Here is a 20,309-nt window from a genome sequence, read left to right on the forward strand (position 1 = left end):
AAATAGAGGCATGGAGATGTATAGTGACTTGCCCAAGGTCTCAGAGCAAGTTCAAGATAGAGCCAGGCCTAGAATCCAAGTCTTCTAGCCCAGATCTAGCATCTTTACATAATATCATGTAAAAGAATTAAACATAGGCTTTGCTGAACATGTTACCCACAATTGAGGAAGGACAAAAGCTCCCATTCTGATTAGAGTTTTTACAATTTTCTGTTAAGCTCATGATTTGTACATAATTTATTATGCCACAGTATCATACCCTATTATTTTCTAGATAAAATAAATAGTTCATCTCTGCAAAAAAGAAAGATCAATTGATGTCTCAACCACTATATGCTTACTGTAGTCAGTCTTTATAATGAGAACAAATAAAGACACAAAACCAAAGATGTCTCCTCTCCACCTTTGAGTCCCCATCCACGGTAACTGTAGTCATCAAAGTAAATATCATGAAGATTTTTTGGAAGAAAAGCAAAGAGATGTATCTGATACAAGAACTTCCTATTGGAGACTTCTGTTTCTGTTTTCTACACACTTGGCTGAGCTGCACAGCCCCAACTCTTATTTTGCAAACCAACAGCTCCCCGCACCGAGGAAGACTGAATGCCAGCATGATGCTCAGTTAGGTAAATGTCTCTTCCTGCTGTCTACAAATGAAGCTTTCTCTACATTTTGAAATTTAAATATATGGGGGTATGTCTGTGATCCAAATAATGATTGGTTTGAGCTAGAATATGCTCCTCCCATTAAAAGAATTTCAAGGTCACCAGCTACAAAACCCAAGATTCCAAGAAACAAGATAGTCTGCATGAAAAATAATTACAATGTGGGTGAGTAATAAAACCTAAAAGACTAAGGAAAGCTAGACTGAAATGGTTTCTAACTCCCAGTCTTGTTTTGCTGTTCAAATATTCAAAAAGGAGCTGGACTTTAAAACCTGGAAATAGGTAATCAAACATTTTTCACCTGACTTGTCCAGGATAGGAAGTATTTTACATCTAACTGTTTTCTCATTATGGATTACATCATCATTATCTAGTAAGTGCTTTAACTGTGTTATGTCTACACTCTGCTCTCCTTGGCAGGCAGTGAAATATGTTCACAGTAGTCAGCATATGATCAGATCCGGAGACCCTCCTGGAAATTTCCAACTGGACATTGATATTTCAGGGTTACTCTTCACTCATCATCCTTGTTTTAGCCGAGAGCACGTTTTGGCAGCCAAGCTGGCCCAGTTATATGACCAGTACCTTGCGAGACACCAGAGAAACAAGGCAAAATTTCTTACTGATAAGGTATATGTGATTTCTTCCATGATGACTGTTGTTGGAGTTGGTTCTTGCAATGAGCCCAAACCATGAAAATTTTTAACAACAAAATGTTCATCCCCCTCTCTCAATGCTTCTTCTGTCTAGGATATGTGATACATTATCCAGCTGGAGACAAAAGGAAAGATAGGGTTTGTATACATGTAATGCGTACAAATTTATTGGCAAACACTTGCCCTAAACTGAAGAATTTCTGCAAACAGTACAGCACCCACCAGAAGTGGGTGTTCAGTGGAAAATATGTGGCTATTAGTTGCTTATGTGATTTAGAACCTGAGACCATCGGTGGCTTCAGAATTTCTGTCCTTAGAAACGTTCTTATCCTTATATTTATTATCCCATAGTGTGGCACCTAAACACAAGTCAGTTCCAACTGATGCTCCAGGGAAAGGCTATGCATTTGGATTTATTCTCCGTGTGACATTATCCCATGGGATTTTTGTGGGTAATTTTGACTAGAGGCAATTTTAGTCTTATGCCCTGACTTTAAAACCTTACTGCCCAAAGAAGAGATGACTTCACAATATCTCCTTTTACCAGTCTGTAATTTTATAGTTTCTTTATATCACAAGAATACCATTGTAGATCCAGAACCCAGACAAACCTGCTATTAGCTTTGGAAGAAAACTTGGTTCTAAGATACACACATAAAAATAATATTTGTCATTGATTATCTGGGCCATGGAACAAGGATGGACATACACTACTCTTTACTAGTCCAGTTTCTTTAAGAACAGATGAAACAGTTCTCCATTATAATTCATGTATGTGAAAGTCTGGAGACAGCTGGATACTTGAACCTCCATTCACAGACTGCTGGCACCATTTTGCCCAGGAGAAGTGGGTGGGTCCAGTTGCACAGCAGTAGGAAATGGAGTTTGTAATTCAAAACTTGTATCCATATCTTTTTAAGCTCCAAGCTCTAAGAAATGCTGTTCAGGCTGGACTTGATCCAGAGAAACCTCATCAGTCTCCTGATACCGTCCAAAAAACCATCAATGACTATAAATCTGAAATTCGGTGAGTAAAGTTTGTTAAATATAACTACTTTTTCCCCCCTGTTAGATGTGTACTTGTTAGAGTTTATTTTTCCAGATACTTTTTCTGAATACAATGAATACATGTGAAATTATGCCAAATAAAACAATGAAGTACATATATCATATTAACATAGTATTTGAAGTCCAATAATGTGAATGAGGATATAAGGAAATGGTCACTCTCATCCTCTGCAGGTGTAACGGAAAATTGCTACAGCTACCACTTTAGAGAGCAGTTTGGCCCTAACTCATAAAGTGTTGAAGAGGGTCGTCAGTTTAGACCCAGCAATTCTGATTCAGTTACAAGACATACTTTAAGGAGCTATGTGTGCATATGTACATGGAAACATGTGCAAAGATATACACAGCTTCACTCAAAAGTAAGCGACACTAGGCATGACGGCTCATGCCTGTAATCCCAGCACTTTGGGAGGCCAAGGTGAGAGGAAAGCTTGAAACCAGGAGTTTGAGACTAGTCTGTACAAAAAAGTTTTTTCAATTAGCGGGGTATAGTAGTACACACATGTAGTCCCAACTACTCAGAAGGCTGAGGAAAGAGAATCAATCGCTTGAGCCCAAGAGTTTGAGGCTGCAGTGAGCTGTTGCACCACTGCACTCCAGCCTGGGTGACAGAGTGAGACCTTGATTGAAAAAGAAAAAAAAAGTAAGTCACTAGAAATAACGCAGTAGCAGAGCAAACTCATCTTGGTATAGGCTTACAGTGAATTTCTGTACCACAGTTGAAATGACTGAATCAGACCTGCAGGTATCAACATGGATAAGGAATCATATCGTGTTTACCATTCTGCAACTTGCTTCTTTATATACAACGCATCTTAGACATTTTCCTGTCACAGTGCATGTAGATTTACGTCATTGTTTAAAGGCTGGCATTACGTAGATTTATTATAGTCTGTATAATCCTCAACTGACATGCATTTGCATTTCTATTCTATTTTTTATTATTTAAATTCTACTGTAATTACAGTTCCTAAATTTTTGTTTTGGCATACAATGAGTAAGAAAAAAGTGACAAAAAGCTATTTTGAAAGCAATTGTGATTTTATATGGAATTGTATTTATTAGTCACTATTTGAAAAACAGCATAACTCTATGTGAGATCTAGAGACAATGCCCAGTGGAGTAATGGACAGTCTCATTACAATAATTCTGTGTCCCTGGAGATGAAAGCCTTTGAGATTTAGCATTTCTGACCCAGTAAAAGAGATTTCCATCCTTGCTGACTTTTCACTAGGTGGTAAAACAATTTCTAAGCAGATGATCTATTGCTGGATGTTTCAGTACATGGATCCATTTCCTCAAGCCTCTTGGGATCTGATCAGCCATCCCCGAGAACTCCCCACCTCAAGCATCTGCTGAGCCCTCCACCAGTGCAGTTAACTCAGGACAGCACCATAAAGCATTTTCCATCTTATTTTCCACAGTGGAATCATGACCACATTCCCTGTCCTGTGAACTGGAACCAGCATATAGAAGGAAGCATACAACATAAAGATATTTTTACTTAACCCCTCTGTAGGGTCTCTGCCCTCAGATGTGCTCAGTCTTGAACACATAAAAATTCTATGACCCGAAGTCCTCATCCAGCTATCATTTTATCTCTGTTTCCTTTCACAGCCAAACACCAGGAAAACATTTGCTATTCATATTATCTTTACTCTCTTCCGTTTTCAACCCATCCTATCTCACTCCTGTGCTCACCTTTCCTCTGAAGCAAATCTTGCCACAGCCACTGGGGACCTCCATCTAGGAAAGTGGAATGGAACCCCTCAGCCTGCTCAGTGCTTGGACACAGACATCATCCCCATGCGTTGCCTGTCAGGATGTCCTGCATCTCCATACACCACCCTCTCCTGGATGTCCTCGTCCCTCTTCTGGATGTCCTCGTCCCCCTCCAACCATTCGTCATTCTCATCATTCTTTGACGAACATTCTCCTCTGTCCAACTTACATATGTTCTGAGTCTCGGGTGTTATTGTTATTTTTAACTCTTTTTTAAATTGCATTTTCTCCTGAGATGAATCCACTTTTTGTGGCTTTAAACATCATCCAGATGCCAGTGGTTCCCAGAATTTCATTCTGAGTGGGAGTCCGCTGCACGGTCCAGACCCCATCTACATCAGGTTTCAGAAAACTATTCCTGACTCCCTAATCAAAATTGCCTTTCTCTCCTCCTCCCCATCTCTGGTCACAAATCTAAATTAAATATTATTTTGTCATTTTCTGCTTCTTTAGCTTGTATGCAAATTTTTCTTACTAAGGGCTCTTTTTAGCATTTCTGGGAAACTATTTTTTTTATTACAAAAAAAAGAAAGTATAAAATATATCAGAGAGGCTGTAGGTGTCATGTAACTCAGTAAAGTAATTTTATATTGTAGTTTTTAAAGCTGAAGCAGGCACGATAGCAGCTAAAGGCAGAGGAGATTAACAGACCACCTGATGGTGACAGATAATGTTTGTGGGCCTCTTACTAAGTATCAGGCAAGATTCTAAGCACATTCTGTGGGTTAGCTCATTAACTCCTCCCAACAACCCAGTGCGGTCAACTCCTACCATACCCATTTTACAGATGTGAGCAGGCAAAGGGAAGTAGCTTACCCAAATCCAGCTAATAAATAGTAGAGCCAAGATTCAAACCTGGGTAGTCTGGTTGTAACAACTGCACCTTAACCACAATGCTTTACTGCTCCTCAAGGAGAATGTCTCTTATTCTAGTTCGTGGCTTTCTTGCTTTTCTGAGGGTTTCAGAGAGTCCTAGATCTTGACTAGCTGACCACTATCATTTTCTGCCATCTTCCTTTTCTATAGCTACCAGTTGATTTATTAGAAACCTAGACCCCATTATTGCTCTGAACCACGAAGTCATCACAAGTACATCCTCCAGACTTAGGCTTGCCTTCAGGAAGTCATGAAGTGATAATCTGTGAAATGCTACATCCTTAGTTTCTCATACTTTTTTAGACAAACCTCACACTGATATCATTTGCGTATGTGTCCATCCCCTGAGCTAAACTTTAAACTCCCTGAGGACAGAGAGATCTTCTGTCTCCTAGACACTTCTAAATGCCCTGGAATGACCCATGGCACTTGTTTAAAAATTTAATAATTATCTCATTATGCAATAAAATGCATTTGGGATCTAAATACAGCTATGATTTGTAAAGAGAACTTAAAGTAAGTTATTAAATAAAATAAAGGTGAAAGCATTTTCAAATGATGCCTCTTCAGATTAAGACAAAAATATTCGTAATCTAATGAATATTGAAAATCTCTAAGGCATGCAATAACAATGCTTCATCTCCTCAGTGTGAATCTGGTGATTTGTGTTAACACAGAAAGACTTTAAATGTGTTTGTTGCTAACTAGGACAGCAGCATATTTTCCTGTGTTCAGAATAATTTAGTCCATGAGAACTGCCTTTATTTTCTTAACTTCAAAGGTCGCTATTTGTTGAAAGATGCATAGTTTTAATAAGAATTTTTAAAGTACTTTAGTTTAATTAAATTCAGATCTGCCTAAAGAGAATAAAATCAAGTAAACCTCTCAAAACAGTTTGACATCCTATTGTCTTTAAATCTGCATTTGTATTTAGTCTTCTGTACTTGTTTCAAAATACGGTAGCTAGCAAATTGAAAATGCAATCACTGTAGCATTATTAATTTCTTTTACAAACAAACACACCTAGCTAGATTTTTAATATATACTCATGTGTTATTCTATCTTGTAGACAAACAAGAAAATTGCGTGACGCTGAACAAGAAAAAGATCGAACATTGCTTAAGACCATCATAAAAGTTTGGAAAGAGATGAAATCCCTTCGAGAGTTCCAAAGATTTACGAATACTCCCTTGAAACTTGTTTTGAGAAAGTAGGCTTTTTTGAAAAATTATTTTATTGGGCTATATCATACATTAAGAAAAATGTATAAAACATGGATACAGCTTTAAAAATAATTACAAATAAATATGCATATAACCACTTCCCAGGTTAAGAAATAAAACATTGCATACCTGAGCAGCCCTTCCCAAATAGCATCCCCCTCAATCCCTAAAATAATAATTACCTGGACTTTTTTGATCATTGTTTTCTTTCTTTTATAGTTTTGCCAACTAGGTGCAATCTCTAAGAATATATAGTTTAATATTGCCTGTAATTTTGACTTTTACATACCTGAACATATGTTGTGTGTATTCGTTAGTGGATACATACTTGCTTCTTTTCTTCAGTTCTGTGTTTGTGAGATTCATCTACTTGACAGCACATATCTGCAGATTTCTTTGCTTTATAATACTTCATTATATGAATATAGCCAAACTTGTTCTGTTGATGGAAATTTGAGTTTATTTCATTCTTCAGCTGTTACAGAATCTACTTCTGTAAGCATTTTTGTGCTTGTCTCAGGGTATATGTGCTTAAGATTGCATTTAAACTTTACATGCTGATTCCAAACATATTCCATAAGTTGTGCCCATATACTGACACAAATAGTAAGAAATTTCAGCAGTTATCTGACATATTGCTTTGAAAACAGCTATATTTCAGCCAAAGATAGCTGCAAATTGTGATTTTTCTTTGGCTGTAATTATAAAATTGAAAAAAAAGGTTAGTTTTCAGGACAAGTATAAGACTGTGTGATCTTTGAGAGCAGGGATCCTGTTGTCATTGTATATCTGGTCCCTACCAGAGCACCTGCCACTTAGCATCTGCTCAGTTAATAGTGGTTAATGAAAAATAAATTCAGATATGCTACCCCACAGAAATAATGGCTGCCTCCCAGAAATTCCAGAGTTTGTGCTTTCAAATTCTGTCTGTTAGGCTGAGCCTCCCACAGAAGCAGTACAGAAATCCTTGCCAGATTATTTTCTCTCTCCCTCCCTCTCATCATCCCTCCCTTTCTTCTTTTTAAGTTTATAAGGTAAACTAAATTTATAGACATTTTACCCATGTGGTCATAACACTCCTTCCCCTGATAAGTATCTGTCTTCCAGATTCTTTTGGAGCACCATTTTTCTCACATTCTTGATTCATCTAGCCACCCTTATGATAAAGAATAGTTTTTCCCACAAGGAAATTATTCAAGTTTATTTGTGCTTTTGAATAGCAATAAGAAAAGCGAATGGTTTTCTGTATATCAGAGACGGAACATAATTTTGAGGCCAAATTCCACCTTCTGTTTATAAATCTGTTTGTATATAAATCAAATATATATATTTATTTGATAGTCATCCTAGAGAGCTAAAAGAGCCTTTGCCCCGGGGGACTATAAACTGCTTAAACCCCAGGCAACGTGTCCACAAGCAAATATTTGTCAGCTCTGTGCACTTGACTAGGTTTATTTAAAATGGATTAGGAAGCTTTAGGGGCATAGAACTTGGAAACTTAACTCCCCTGGGGGAAATAGCGCAGTCAGTATGCATCACCATCTCCGAAGTGCTAGGTGGGATGGATGCAGTCACCGCACATTTGCCGCCACCCACCAGGAGAGCCATGCTGTTCATCAACATGTTAAGGGCTCTGAAAAGATGACCAGCAAGGAACCTTTCACACTTATCTAATCCAGTGTTGATATGGCCACAATATCTTTTCTTGGTGGGACATCTCACAGAACTAATGTCCTACAGAACACACATGGGAAACAATGGTTTAAGTTGGCTGATCTCCTGGTGGTAAGCAAAATCTCAAAGAAAAACCCCAAATCCTCCGTCCAAAGTCAAAAAGGTGGTTTCAGGACTCAGTGGCAACAAAATGAAGCAGTTCCTCAGAGAAGTAATAAAATAACTAATGAAATTTCCACCATCGGTGGAGAATTTACAGGCCCTGTGTCAGCACACCACATGGCTGCTTCCTGTTCAGTGGGTAGAGCTCATATTCAGCCCGTCCACTCACCAACTGTGTGTTCTTTGGTAACTTACTTAACTTCTTTGTGCCTCTGTCACCTCATGTGTAAGATGTGGATAATAATGGCAACTGTCTCACAGGATTGTGAGTTAATGTGCCACATTTTTAGAAGAGGAGCCGGCACGTGGCAAGCCCAATATAAGTATTTGCTGTTATTATTACTCTCTTACTTAATTTCCAGAAATAACCAAGGGACTACAAATTTTTTTAAGGGAAAAAGTGGACCAGAAAGCAGATGAAGAAGCATATGAAGCAGAAATTCAAGTTGAAATAAGTGAACTGTTGGAAGAGCACACGGAAGAGTATGCACAGAAGATGGAAGAGTACAGAACGTCATTGCAGCAGTGGAAGGCCTGGAGGAAAGCACAAGTGTGTAAACAAATGCTCAGCCTGGAATAGGGCTAGCCAGGAAGCGTCTGGGATGGCAGCCTCCAGTACAGGACAGGGGAAACCAGACTGGCAGACTAGGGTCTCCTGTGGCTCCCCCTGTCTCTTCCCCTGTTCCCTGGCTAAGGGATAAAAGGATGAATGAATTGACTGGTTAATGCATTTGCTTAAAAAGTCACCCAGCTAACTGATAGCAGAGCCAGCTTTGTCCATAGAGAATACTACCGTAGCACTCTGTGACTATTTAAGGAATAATGTAGTAATCACGATGCATGTGTCCAGCACTGTACTATCTTACATGCATTATTCCATTAAATGTAGGGATTGATGCTTCTGAGTGTCCTTTAGAAAATTATGTAACTTTATGCACATGTCCCTACAAAACTGAGTTCAAGGGCAACAAATAATAGATCAGGGGTCCCTGCAAAGCTAGTTGTGCTTATACGCCTCATTTTAATATCTCAAGATGTGTCCTTAGCATTGAAAACCAAAATTAAAGATCACATGAATACCTACCATTTTTTAAGTGCTTTCTAGGGACTAGGCTGGACGATAAATGCTTTTTAGGCATTTGAACAGTCTCATTTCAACAGCCCTGGGAGAAATTTCCTGGGCCCCATTCTTTAGGTGAAAAAAACTGAGGCATAGAGAGGTCAGGTGGCTTAGTGGCCTGCCTGATTACACACATCTGGTTGAAATGGGGCTGGGGTTTGCATCCAGGTCCATCTGGCTCTGAAGACTGTGTTCTTCAATGAAATTCCAAAATTCCTGCTTGATGTCATGTTGCCTCTAACCCAACAGAGGGCCAAGAAGAAGAAAAGAAAACAAGCAGTGGAAGAACATCCCTATGATGAGACTGAGGAGCCGTATCCTGAGGAGGACCTTGTGAAACCCATCCCTCCGGAGCCCACTGATCGAGCAGTGATAGAGCAGGAGGTGAGGGAGAGAGCAACCCAGAGCAGGAGGAGGCCTGGGGAGCCCATGCTGATCCCGGAGCTAAGCCTGGCGGGGAGCATAACACCCAACAACCAGTGCCCCAGGTGAGTGGATGCTCTGACCATAACTGAGGCTGACATCTGACACACATGCTCACGTGGACACAAGCACACACACATGCACACTTACTGACCTACACTAGCATCAGGAGAACCATTAACTCTGAACAAATATTAGGTTGAACCACCTGAAGTTGCTGACATTTGCCCGCTTTAGGTGATTTCATATGATTCACCTACCTCATGCACCCACACTGGCTACGGAGGAACACACTGGAAAGCTGCCTGTAGGAGAAGCATCCCAGTTGCAAATCTCTGCCTGCTCTTCACAGTGGCTGTTTCTAAGTCTTTTGATTTGAGTCCCTTATCTGTAACCTCAATGAGTCCATCTGTCCACTGGGAGCATGTCCCAACTTTCTGGCACAGGCACGAATGCCTCCTCTTGCCCCTTGATTTTGACTGCTCCACGGATCAGCTTCTCTCTTTGAAAACTCCCAAAAAAGTTGTGGGTGTGCCCTATAGCTTGTATTTAAGTGAGGCCATCTGAAGCATACCCTCCAGATTTGATAAAAATACATGTCTAGTCATTCTTACTTGATGCCTAAGAGAAACATTACTTGATTTGTATACATGTATACATATAATACATTCATAAACATGGATTTATAAGTTCATATTCTTTTTTAAAATTATAATGTAATCGAAATATTTTTATGTTTCCTATTTATTCTTTCCATCATTGTATAGCCATGGTTTTCAAAGTATAGCCCTGGAATCAGCAGCATCAGCATCACTGAGGACTTGTTAGAAACATAAACTCAGGCCAAGCATGGTGGCTTATGCCTGTAACCTCAGCACTTGGGGAATCTGAGGTGAGAGGATCGCGTGAGGTCAGGAGTTGGAGACCAGCCAGGGCAACAAAGTGAGATCTCACCTCTATTGAATAAATACATAAAACTCCAAACATTTTTAATATCTCACATTGAAATAAATATGTTTAAGAAAGACTAATAAAAACTATCCAGACAATTATTCAAAGGCAACCAACTGAACAGAAATTTTTAAAAAAATTAGGAAAAGGAAAGAAATGCAAACTTGCAAGTTCTACTTGAGACTTACTGAACCGGAAACTCTGAGTTGGGGCTGAGAAAACTGTTCTCACAAGGTCTTCAGCTGATTCTGATGCATGTTATGGTGTATCATAATTAAAAGGAGTCCGTCAAATTCATCGATACCACAAAATCCCAGGCTTAATTCTTCAGTAAATAGAAGATCTATTGTGAATACAGGGGCTATTGTACACTGAAATCTTCAATATCCCAGCATGAAAAATGAGAATTCAAATAAAGTCAGTCAGCCTCTGAGTTCATTGAAATGTGGGAGTTAATTAGGATGTCATTATAAGACTTCTCACAGACTTCTGGGTTTCAGACTTCTGTTAATGTACTAATGATTAATTCATTTTTAAATTATAGCTTTTTATGCATTTTCTCGTGTTCTCTCAACTTCACATATTAAGATGTTATATATGAACTATTCCCCAGCACTAAGTAAGCTATTTTCAAGGCACAAATACCGTACCATATAATTTTAGCATGAACATCAAAATATGTGATGATAGAGCATGCTTTCTAAAAGGAAAATTTGGGCTTGATTTGGTAATCGTTTATGAGCGGAGTCTAAGTCTTGGGTATTGTGGATATTTCTTGCAAATTTGGTGTGAAATGTCCTTTGTTTAAAAAGTGCTGAAGTGATTTGAGCTATTTCAGTTCTAGGATAAGTCTAAATTGTAGAGATGTAAAACGTTAAAACTACCACCCCTCTTAACGAGTAGAGAATTTCTGTTTGGCATCATGAAACAGTTCCAAAGATGGACAGTGGTGATGGTTACCTAACATAGTAATTGTACATAATGCCACTGAACCATACACTTAAAAGTGGTTAAGGTGGTAAACATCATGATATATATATTTCACCACAATGGAGCAATTTTCAATAAACTACCACCCCCGAAAAAAAACTTGAGCTTGTATCAGATTTCGATGCCCTCACCTTTTCCTTTCCTCAATAAGCTTGAATTGCTATTGACTTAACCAATAACTGGCATTTTTTGGTGGACATCTCTACAAATATGTATAATAAAATTAAAAACCCATGGGGAATTATTTAACTTTCTGGCTATAAGAATGATATATTTCAATTCTTTCAAGGTACCAGAACAGCTTTTATTGTGATTCAGATTATCTTTAAAAATAAGAAACATTTCTTAATACCCTGCATCCATTCCACATTCACTTATTTAAAAATGTTGAGGAAAACTTGGGATCTTGGAAAAGTAAATTGATCTAACTGCTACAATATGTTGCTATACTTTTAGAATAAAACTTCTAACCCAAATATAACTTATGATCCCCTATGTCTTGAACTTATTCCATTTAACAAGGAATATGTGAACTTAAAACTTTGGGTTTTAAGTATGTAAACGTAAAGCTTGTTTGAAAAACCTGAGGAGGCTGTAGCACAACAATGCATGGACTCTAACTCTTAAATCCTCTGTGCCCTTCTCAGTGTCTGTTAATGGCTTCTCCATAAATTCCATATTACTCTGCAAGACCTGTGGCTCTTCTGGTTAAATGAGGGCTGACATGACTGGCAGAGTTGCCTGCAGTGTGTCTTGTTCTGTTCAGTGCTTATTTATCATATATTTTGGTGATCCTTAGTAAATTATTACTAACTCCACCTGTGAATGGTCTCCTTTTGCAGAGCAGAGGTCTTGAGAAGGGAAGATGTAAAGAAGCGCTCATTGTACTTAAAAGTGCTCTTCAACAACAAGGAGGTGTCCAGGACAGTCACTCGGCCACTAGGAGCAGACTTCCGAGTTCACTTTGGACAGATTTTCAATTTGCAAATAGTCAACTGGCCGGAGAGTTTGGCACTTCAGGTACACATTTTTAATTATAGTTACTGGCCAGGTGCTGTGGCTCATGCCTGTACTTTGGGAAGCCAAGGTGGGCGGATCACTTGAGGCCAGGAGTTCGAGACCAGCATGGCCAACATGGCAAAACCACATCTCTACTGTAATCCAAAAAAAAAGTTAGCTGAGCATGGTGGCAGGCGCCTATAATCCCAGCTACTCGGGAGGCTGAGGCAGGAAAATCACTTGAACTTGGGAGGTGGAGGTTGCATTGAGCTGAGATCATGCCACTGCACTCCAGCCTGGGTGACAGAGTGCAAATTTTTCTCGAAATAATTGTAATAATAATTATTATTACTATAGTTACTGCTCCAATAATTTTTTGTTCATTGTAGGATTGAGATAATTTTAAATCATCCATTGGCTATACATATGCCTTGATAGATTCTGAAACCTCTTCCTTGTCACATCTGTTCTTACAGCCTTAGCAGAAAGAAATCTGTTCCCCAATTCCTCACCTACTGAAAATGCCAGAAGAATAACTCTGGCCACAGTGCTCTGGAGTGTGTGCCTTGAGATGGGAGAGGGGTGCTGAAGGGGTTTGGGGCACAGGGGGATCTCCAGCTCATTCACTGAAGATGTATTTCAATATCACCTTCTACCAGGACCCTAGCATAATAGAGAAATCAATTATGTCACAATCACGGGAGGTTGTAATGTAGGAAAGATACAGATGCTAGGATTCCCCCAAAATTAAGCTCCCCACTAGCCTAAATTCCACCATTAACAATATATTTATTTGAGTCTATTTTGGTTTCCTAGGGAAACTAAACTATAACAAGGAACCATTAAGTTGGTGTCTTTAAAACAACAGAAATTTGTTTATTCACAGTTCTGGACGCCGAAAGTCTGAAATCAAGGTGTCAATAAGACCATACTCCCTCAAAAGCTCTAGAGGAGTATCTTTCCCTGCCTATTCCAGCTCCTCCTGGCACTTAGAGTGCCTTGGTTTGTGTTAGTGTAACTCCAGTCTCTGCTTCCACCTTCACATAGCCTTCTCTGTGTCTCTTCTCTGTGGGTCCTCTTTTGTCCCTTATAAGAACACCTTTACTGGATTTAAGGCCCATCCTAATCTAATAAGATCTTATTTTCATCCTTAACTAATGACATCTGCAAAGACCCCGTTTCCAAATTAGGTCAGTTTCTGGGTGGGCATCAGTATGTGGAGGATGCTATTTATCCCACTACAGTGTCTTCAGTCTTGCTTATTCCTTTGGTGAATCTTCTCCCACAATGCTAATAGGTCTCTCTTATGATCCTAGCAGGCTTGTTCACTAGGATTGCAACTTTGTGGCATGCATGCCCTTGCTTCCCCATCACCACCCAGGCAGAAATCACAGATCCTCATCCATCACTTAGGCAGGAATTTCTCACTTCCCTCCACCACCCTTGCCAGAAAGCAATAATTGATGGTGCTATTTTTGTTATGTTTTCCCACCGAGCCTGAATATAATTTTAGACTTCTTCTCAATACAGTACTTCAGGCAGCCACTACCTATTCCTAGTGAGTATAACTGACATTGTCTGTAGGTGCCATTGCGGCTGTCTAATTAATAAAATATTTACATACTTCTGTACTGAATGATAAATAGCTGCTGCCCTGACCTTCCTCGATACCATCCTGGCCACATAAGCCCCACTTCAGGGACCCCCTGGGCCTTCCCACAATTAACCAATTAAAGGGGATGCGTGACCAAGGCCAGTTCCTCCAGGGCCCTGTTCCCAATTTGTGGTGGGCAGCTCTTCCAATGGCTTAGTGCCCTGCCTGTGTGTTGTTCAGTATTTTGAATATCAAGCCCCGCCTAGACCTCATTAGTTAAAAACTTGTAGAGGAAGTTTGCGAGAGCCGGGATGTGTTCTTGTGACAATGGGAAGGAAGCACAGTAGAACTGCATGGAAAGAGAAGAGAGAGTGCCAAGAAATGGGAGGAGGAACCTGAAAGGGGTAGCATTGGCCACCCAAGGTCAACCACCTTGGCTTAGAATTTCTCCAGAGCCTGTGGCAGTTTTGTTCTGTACCTTTTAATCTGTGATCTGGGGGTGAGTGAAGGCAGGGGTGGTCCTCATTTACAAAGCACCGAGCATCAAGACTCAAGCAAAATTCCTTTGCTGTATTGATACCTGCACAGCTGAAATTTTTTTCTTGAAATTTTAAAACTTTAGATGTTGGCTTAGTCCTGTCACTCACATAACTTTTTAAAATGCCATCTAATTTTTTAAAATGTCTGTGTATTCTGAAACTTGAAAAAATCAAACTTCTTTGGCTGCTAACTTAAACATAATATGGGTGAGAGGAGAAAGCAAGTGAAAAATGTTTTTAGAAAGGGGGTTGGAGTTGGAGGTTTGGTGAAAACCTGAGATTTTCTTAAGCCTTAAAATTCCCTTTCTGAATGTCAACTGGGGGAAAATAATTTCTATTAATGTTTACTTCCTTCCTTGATTTACAACTCTGAATGAACACAGAGAATGAAATGAGGCAATTTTGTTTGAAGGTAGAAGTAGAGAGTTGCCCAATGGGGCAGCTTTCAGTTACGTGGCCACTGGACACAGCCCTTGTGAGGTCCCTGCCCTCAAGTGTGGGGTCCAAGTGGACTCTCTATTCCATCTCCTCTGGGGTTTTAGGTGGCCACTGGACACAGCCACTGTAACGTCCCTGCCCTCAGGTGTGAGGTCCATGTGGACTCTCTATTCCATCTCTGCTGAGGCTAATGGCCTGGAACACTTGAAGGGCTCTTCTTCCTCTGTCCCCTTAGCAGTGTCAGTGGGCTCTGTTACACTGCTTCCTGAATTTCAGCTTATCTCTTCATCTCATCGTCACTCACTGAGATGTACGATTATTTGAGCCACTGGGATGCACTCACTGGGATGCATGATTATTTGATGATGCAGACTATGTACATCATCAACTAGAAGACACTGTTCAATTTCAGATGTGTTTAAATGATAAAGTGTATTATACAATATACCACTAACAAGAGCAGCCTTTCTTAGCCAGGGATTCCCTGCAGGGATTCCTTTCCATTTGGATGGAACATTTAAAATCTGAACACCTTGCTAGGTAGAGTTCAATTCTGAAGCCTCACATCTTTACTGCTTCCCACATTGACCTGTGTGCCCTACCCCTGAACACATTCACTTAAGTTTAAAGTAAGACTTACCGCACACAAAACATTGTCTACACTAAGAATAAAACTTGACTGAGAAAGTAAAGAAACATAAACTCCAGAAGCACACTTGCTGCTCCTATGTCACCTGCCCTGAATAGAGGAGGAGTTGCAGGGGCCCACCTGAGTCCCTCCCTTTCTACACGCACCAATAGTGAAGATGTCACTATTCAGAGTTCTGCCTCCTGGTTTGACATCCATCGTCAACTCGTCCTTCCTTTGCCTCCCTTAGGGAGGAACAGCTGATACCAGGAAGGCCAAGATTAACATGAGAAGACCAGATAGAGAACTAGAGGGGAGAGCAGCAGAAAGTAACATGGCAGGCAGACAGGAGAGGAAGTTGGCAAGGAGACACCCACTAGCACAGTCAGAAAGACAGGAGAGAGGCGAGAAGGCCTCTCCTCCTGCAGGTGCCCAGCCATGCCTCCACTGATGGGTAAGAGCTCAGACAACTCTGGCAGCCTGTGAAACACACTCCCACTCTAGGCACTTCTGAATGTTCTGAATTACTTTACAGGGAAAGGCTATCTTCTGCCTCCCACACTACAGCAGTATTTAATTTCACATATATTCTAAAATGTAAACAAGGCCTCCAATACTATCTCCTGCTTATTGCCTTGAATATTAGCTTGCTGTGGATGTTACAGTCAAAATAATTTTTGAAAAACCAATGTGAAAATACTGTGAAATAAATTTTTAAACAGGTAAACAAAGTTACTCAGAATATTATCCAGAATATGCTCATAGGCAATAAGCTTGGTCCTGAAAACTAAATCATATTATTTTTAAAAAATTATAAATTAAAGGAGTTTTGGCTAAGTTCTTAAGCTATTTAAAGGGATTTGATAACTGCCCAAATCTCACATCACAATGGCGTAATGGCATAGTTTTTTAAGATTGAGTAGTGGCTACAGATTGGCTACAGTGGCCTACAATTAATCTAGGAGATACTGTATTTCAAGTCTCTAGTCATAGTAAGTACTGTGCTATTTGGAAATTTCCCATATGATTGCTAGTTTTAAGCAAGAGAAGGTTTAAGAATTACTGGCAACTTTAGAAGGGTAAGAAAAAACTCACCTTAAATATATCTGTTAATGCCAGTGCTATCAAATTCTTTAATTTAGAGTGTACAGTAGCGTATTTCAGAAAAAGTTCTAAGATCCTCAAAACTATGATGCTCCAATTGATAATTCAACATTCAAGTTGTCAACGTTTTCTGCTTGACTGTGAAAATCCAACTGAGTGTCTAAGCCAGGAGTGTTGTGGAGAATTGGAAGCCATGTACACAAAGGGGTACACAAAGGGGTACACAAGGCCCTGCCTCAGGAGTTTCAGTCCAGGTGGGATATAAGGGAGAGCTACCGAGAATCAATACTAAATGGTGCATAGATGTATATGACCTTTGAGGGGAACAGTGTTGACTGTGATGTCTGATTTCTTGCATGTTTGTAACCATAAGGCTCAGTGCTTCCTAGCCAGGCTTGAGGTAAGAATGCTGAGGCAGTTCTACAAGCAAAAGATAAGTCCAAAGGCTGGCACAGAAAGCCGGGAGTGAGGGGATGGGATCAGGGCCTGGCAGTAGTAATGGGAAGAAGGAATTAATTAAACTGAAATTGCAACCCGAATTGGTGGAATCCACAGAGCTTGATGACAGTTTGACTTGCAGAAGTGAAAAGGGGAGAATCAAAGTTGGGCCAAGCACAGGGGCTCACACTTACAATCCCAGCACTTTGGGACATGGAAGGATAGATTGGGCCTAGAAGTTTGAGACAAGCCTGCACAACATAGCGAGACCCCATCTCTACAAAATTTTTTTAAAATTAGCTGGGCATAGTGGCACATACCTATGTACTCCCAGTTACTTGGGAGGCTAAGGCAGGAGGATCGCTTAAGCCTGGGAGTTTGAGGCTACAATGAGCCATGATCATTCCACTGTACTCCAGCCTGGGAGACAGGGTGAGACCCTATCTTTAAAAAAAAAAAAAAAAAAAAAGTTGGTCCAAAGAGAAGGATGAGATTGGACTTCATGGGACAGGGGAACTGGAGCCAGGCCACGGTCCTTCCAGAAAAGTCTTGAAAACCTTGGCTTTGGAGGCCTTTCCAAAATAAATGTGTAGGCTCTTACAAATGAAATATGGCTTAGAAATTTAAAAATTTTGCCTTCATTTTTTTGTCATTCACATATGCAACTTTTTCCTACATTCATCCTCTCAACTCCGAAACAACGAACAACAGTGGCGTAATACTGCTGGGTGACAGCTGGGCACGGGGGCTCAAGCCTGTAATCGCAGCACTTTGGGAGGTGGAGGCAGGTGGATCACCTAAGGTCAGGAGTTCAAGACCAGCCTGGCCAACATGGTGAAACACCGTCTCAAAATACAAAAATTAGCTGGGCATGGTGGTGCACGCCTATAATTCCAGCTACTCAGGAGGCTGAGGCTAGAGAATCGCTTGAACCCAGGAGGCAGAGGTTGCCATAAACCAAAATCACTTCACTGCACTTTAGCCTGGGTGACAAAGTAAGACTCTGTCTCCAAAAAAAAAAAAAAAAAAAAAAAAAAAAAAAAAATATATATATATATATATATATATATATTGCTGGGTGGCTTTTACATTTTTAACATTATTATTTTTCCTTATTAATCAATCCTGTTAAGCTTTTAGATTCCTGGCATGTGGATTGAGATAGGGAAATTCTCCTTTTAACCTATTTGGTGATGACTTGACTTTTCCTTCTCAGAGCCTTTCCTGATTGCTCTGGCTCATCTGAGGAATAACTCCTCTATCAGAGGGGAGTAACAGTCATATTTGGAGAAGTGTCCTTGTTTATCCTCACCTACCTCACTTTTGTGGTTGCTGTTTTCACATACATCTTACTTGCCATGCTTTAAACAGAATGACAGCAAGTCAGATCGCTGATACCAGAAAGCTCTGCTGTGTGCAGTTGGAGAGGTCAGGTGGTTGAGGGCCGGTAGGAAATCAGGGGGTGGCGGCAGGAAGAACGGGTTGCATGAGGCAATAAGACAGGTATGGTCATCTAAAGATAAGACAGTGAGGGCTTGGATGAGGCAGGGCCTGTGAAACTGGGAATTCTCTAGGAAATAATGTTTACTACATGTCCACTGCAGGGCCACAATATTTACATATGTTATCTCATGTTATCCTGAAGAAAACCACAGGTACTTAATGGGAGAATTCCCTTAAAAAAAATCTTACTTGCTTTATTTCTCTGAGAAAACAACAGGTATAGAAATGTCTGCAGGACAAAAACATGCTGGTTCCATACTATCATTTTAGATGAAAAAAACACAACATGTGATTACATTTCTTTTGTTCCTTTTGCAGTATTCTGTGATTTTTTTTAAAGTTTTTTTATTGATACATAAAATTGTATGTATTCATGGGGTGCATGTGGTATTTTGATACATGCATAGACTGTGTAATAATCAAATCAGGGTATTTAAGATATCTGTTACCTCAAACATTTATTGTTTGTGTTGCAAACATTTTAAATCTTCTCTTCCAGCTATTTTGAAATATACAGTAAACTAGGTTAACTATAGTAACCCTACTGTGCTATCAAACACAAGAACTTATTTCTTTTCTTTTTCTTTTTTTTTTTTGAGATGGAGTTTCGTTCTTGTTACCCAGGCTGGAGTGCAATGGCGTGACCTCAGCTCACTACAACTCCACTTCCTGGATTCAAGTGATTCTCCTGCCTTAGCCTCCTGAGTAGCTGTGATTACAGGCATGTGCCACCATGCCAGGCTAATTTTGTATTTTTAGAAGAGACGGGGTTTCTTCATGTTGGTCAGGCTGGTCTCAAACTCCTGATCTCAGGTATTCCACCCGCCTTGATCTCCCAAAGCGCGGGGATTACAGGCATGTGCCACAGCATCCAGCCCAGAACTTATTCCTTCTAACTAATATTAACCAACCTCTCTTCAACCTTCTTTTCTACCTCCTCCCTTCTCAGCCTTTGATAACCATCATTTTACTCTCTTCCTACATAAGATCAGCTTTTTAAGCTCCCACATATGAGTGAGAGGCCGGGGTGCTGCTAAGCATCCTACAACCTATAACTCACCACAACAAAAAATTACTTGGCCCTGAATGTCAATAGTGCTGATGCTGAGAACCCCTGGCTTTGAGAGAAAACAAAAATTAAACTAAATTATACAGAGATCTATTTACAAATACTTAAAGCCCAAAGTACCCATTTCCTAATTTTTTTAAATAGCATTTCTTCCTAGCATTTAAAAGAACTTCTGCTACTTTAAGAGAGTAGAAAATAAAGATTGGGGACATTCTGGATGTTTTTGACTTTGTCAGATGGAATCTGTTTTTTTCTCATTAAAAAATCTGATAATTATCTTCTGAGACAGTAACATCAACTAGCAAACCCTCCATTCCCCTAGAGTCTATGATTGCCTCTGCCTGCAGACTCGGCACCAAGAACCCCCATTCAGTTCCTCTCTAGACACCAGCTAAAAATGTGGCTCC

The 20,309-nt window shown here is 39.9% G+C and overlaps 1 protein-coding gene across 7 annotated transcripts in view; it reads left to right on the forward strand.

The window, feature by feature from the left end:
- The window catches only part of CC2D2A (coiled-coil and C2 domain containing 2A), a 144,901-nt gene that overhangs the window by 72,075 nt on the left and 52,517 nt on the right, over nt 1-20,309 (forward strand). For all 7 annotated transcript variants that reach the window (XM_032272885.1, XM_032272850.1, XM_032272856.1 and 4 more), the window contains 6 exons: nt 1,086-1,295; nt 2,242-2,348; nt 6,117-6,257; nt 8,500-8,656; nt 9,476-9,714; nt 12,433-12,610. In XM_032272885.1, coding sequence (XP_032128776.1) covers nt 1,086-1,295; nt 2,242-2,348; nt 6,117-6,257; nt 8,500-8,656; nt 9,476-9,714; nt 12,433-12,610 — 1,032 coding nt within the window. The remainder of the gene's footprint in view (nt 1-1,085; nt 1,296-2,241; nt 2,349-6,116; nt 6,258-8,499; nt 8,657-9,475; nt 9,715-12,432; nt 12,611-20,309) is intronic.

This window comes from Sapajus apella, unplaced genomic scaffold (genome assembly GCF_009761245.1).
Source record: "Sapajus apella isolate SASKATOON/1434 unplaced genomic scaffold, GSC_monkey_1.0 scaffold5, whole genome shotgun sequence".
Lineage (NCBI taxonomy): Eukaryota > Metazoa > Chordata > Mammalia > Primates > Cebidae > Sapajus > Sapajus apella.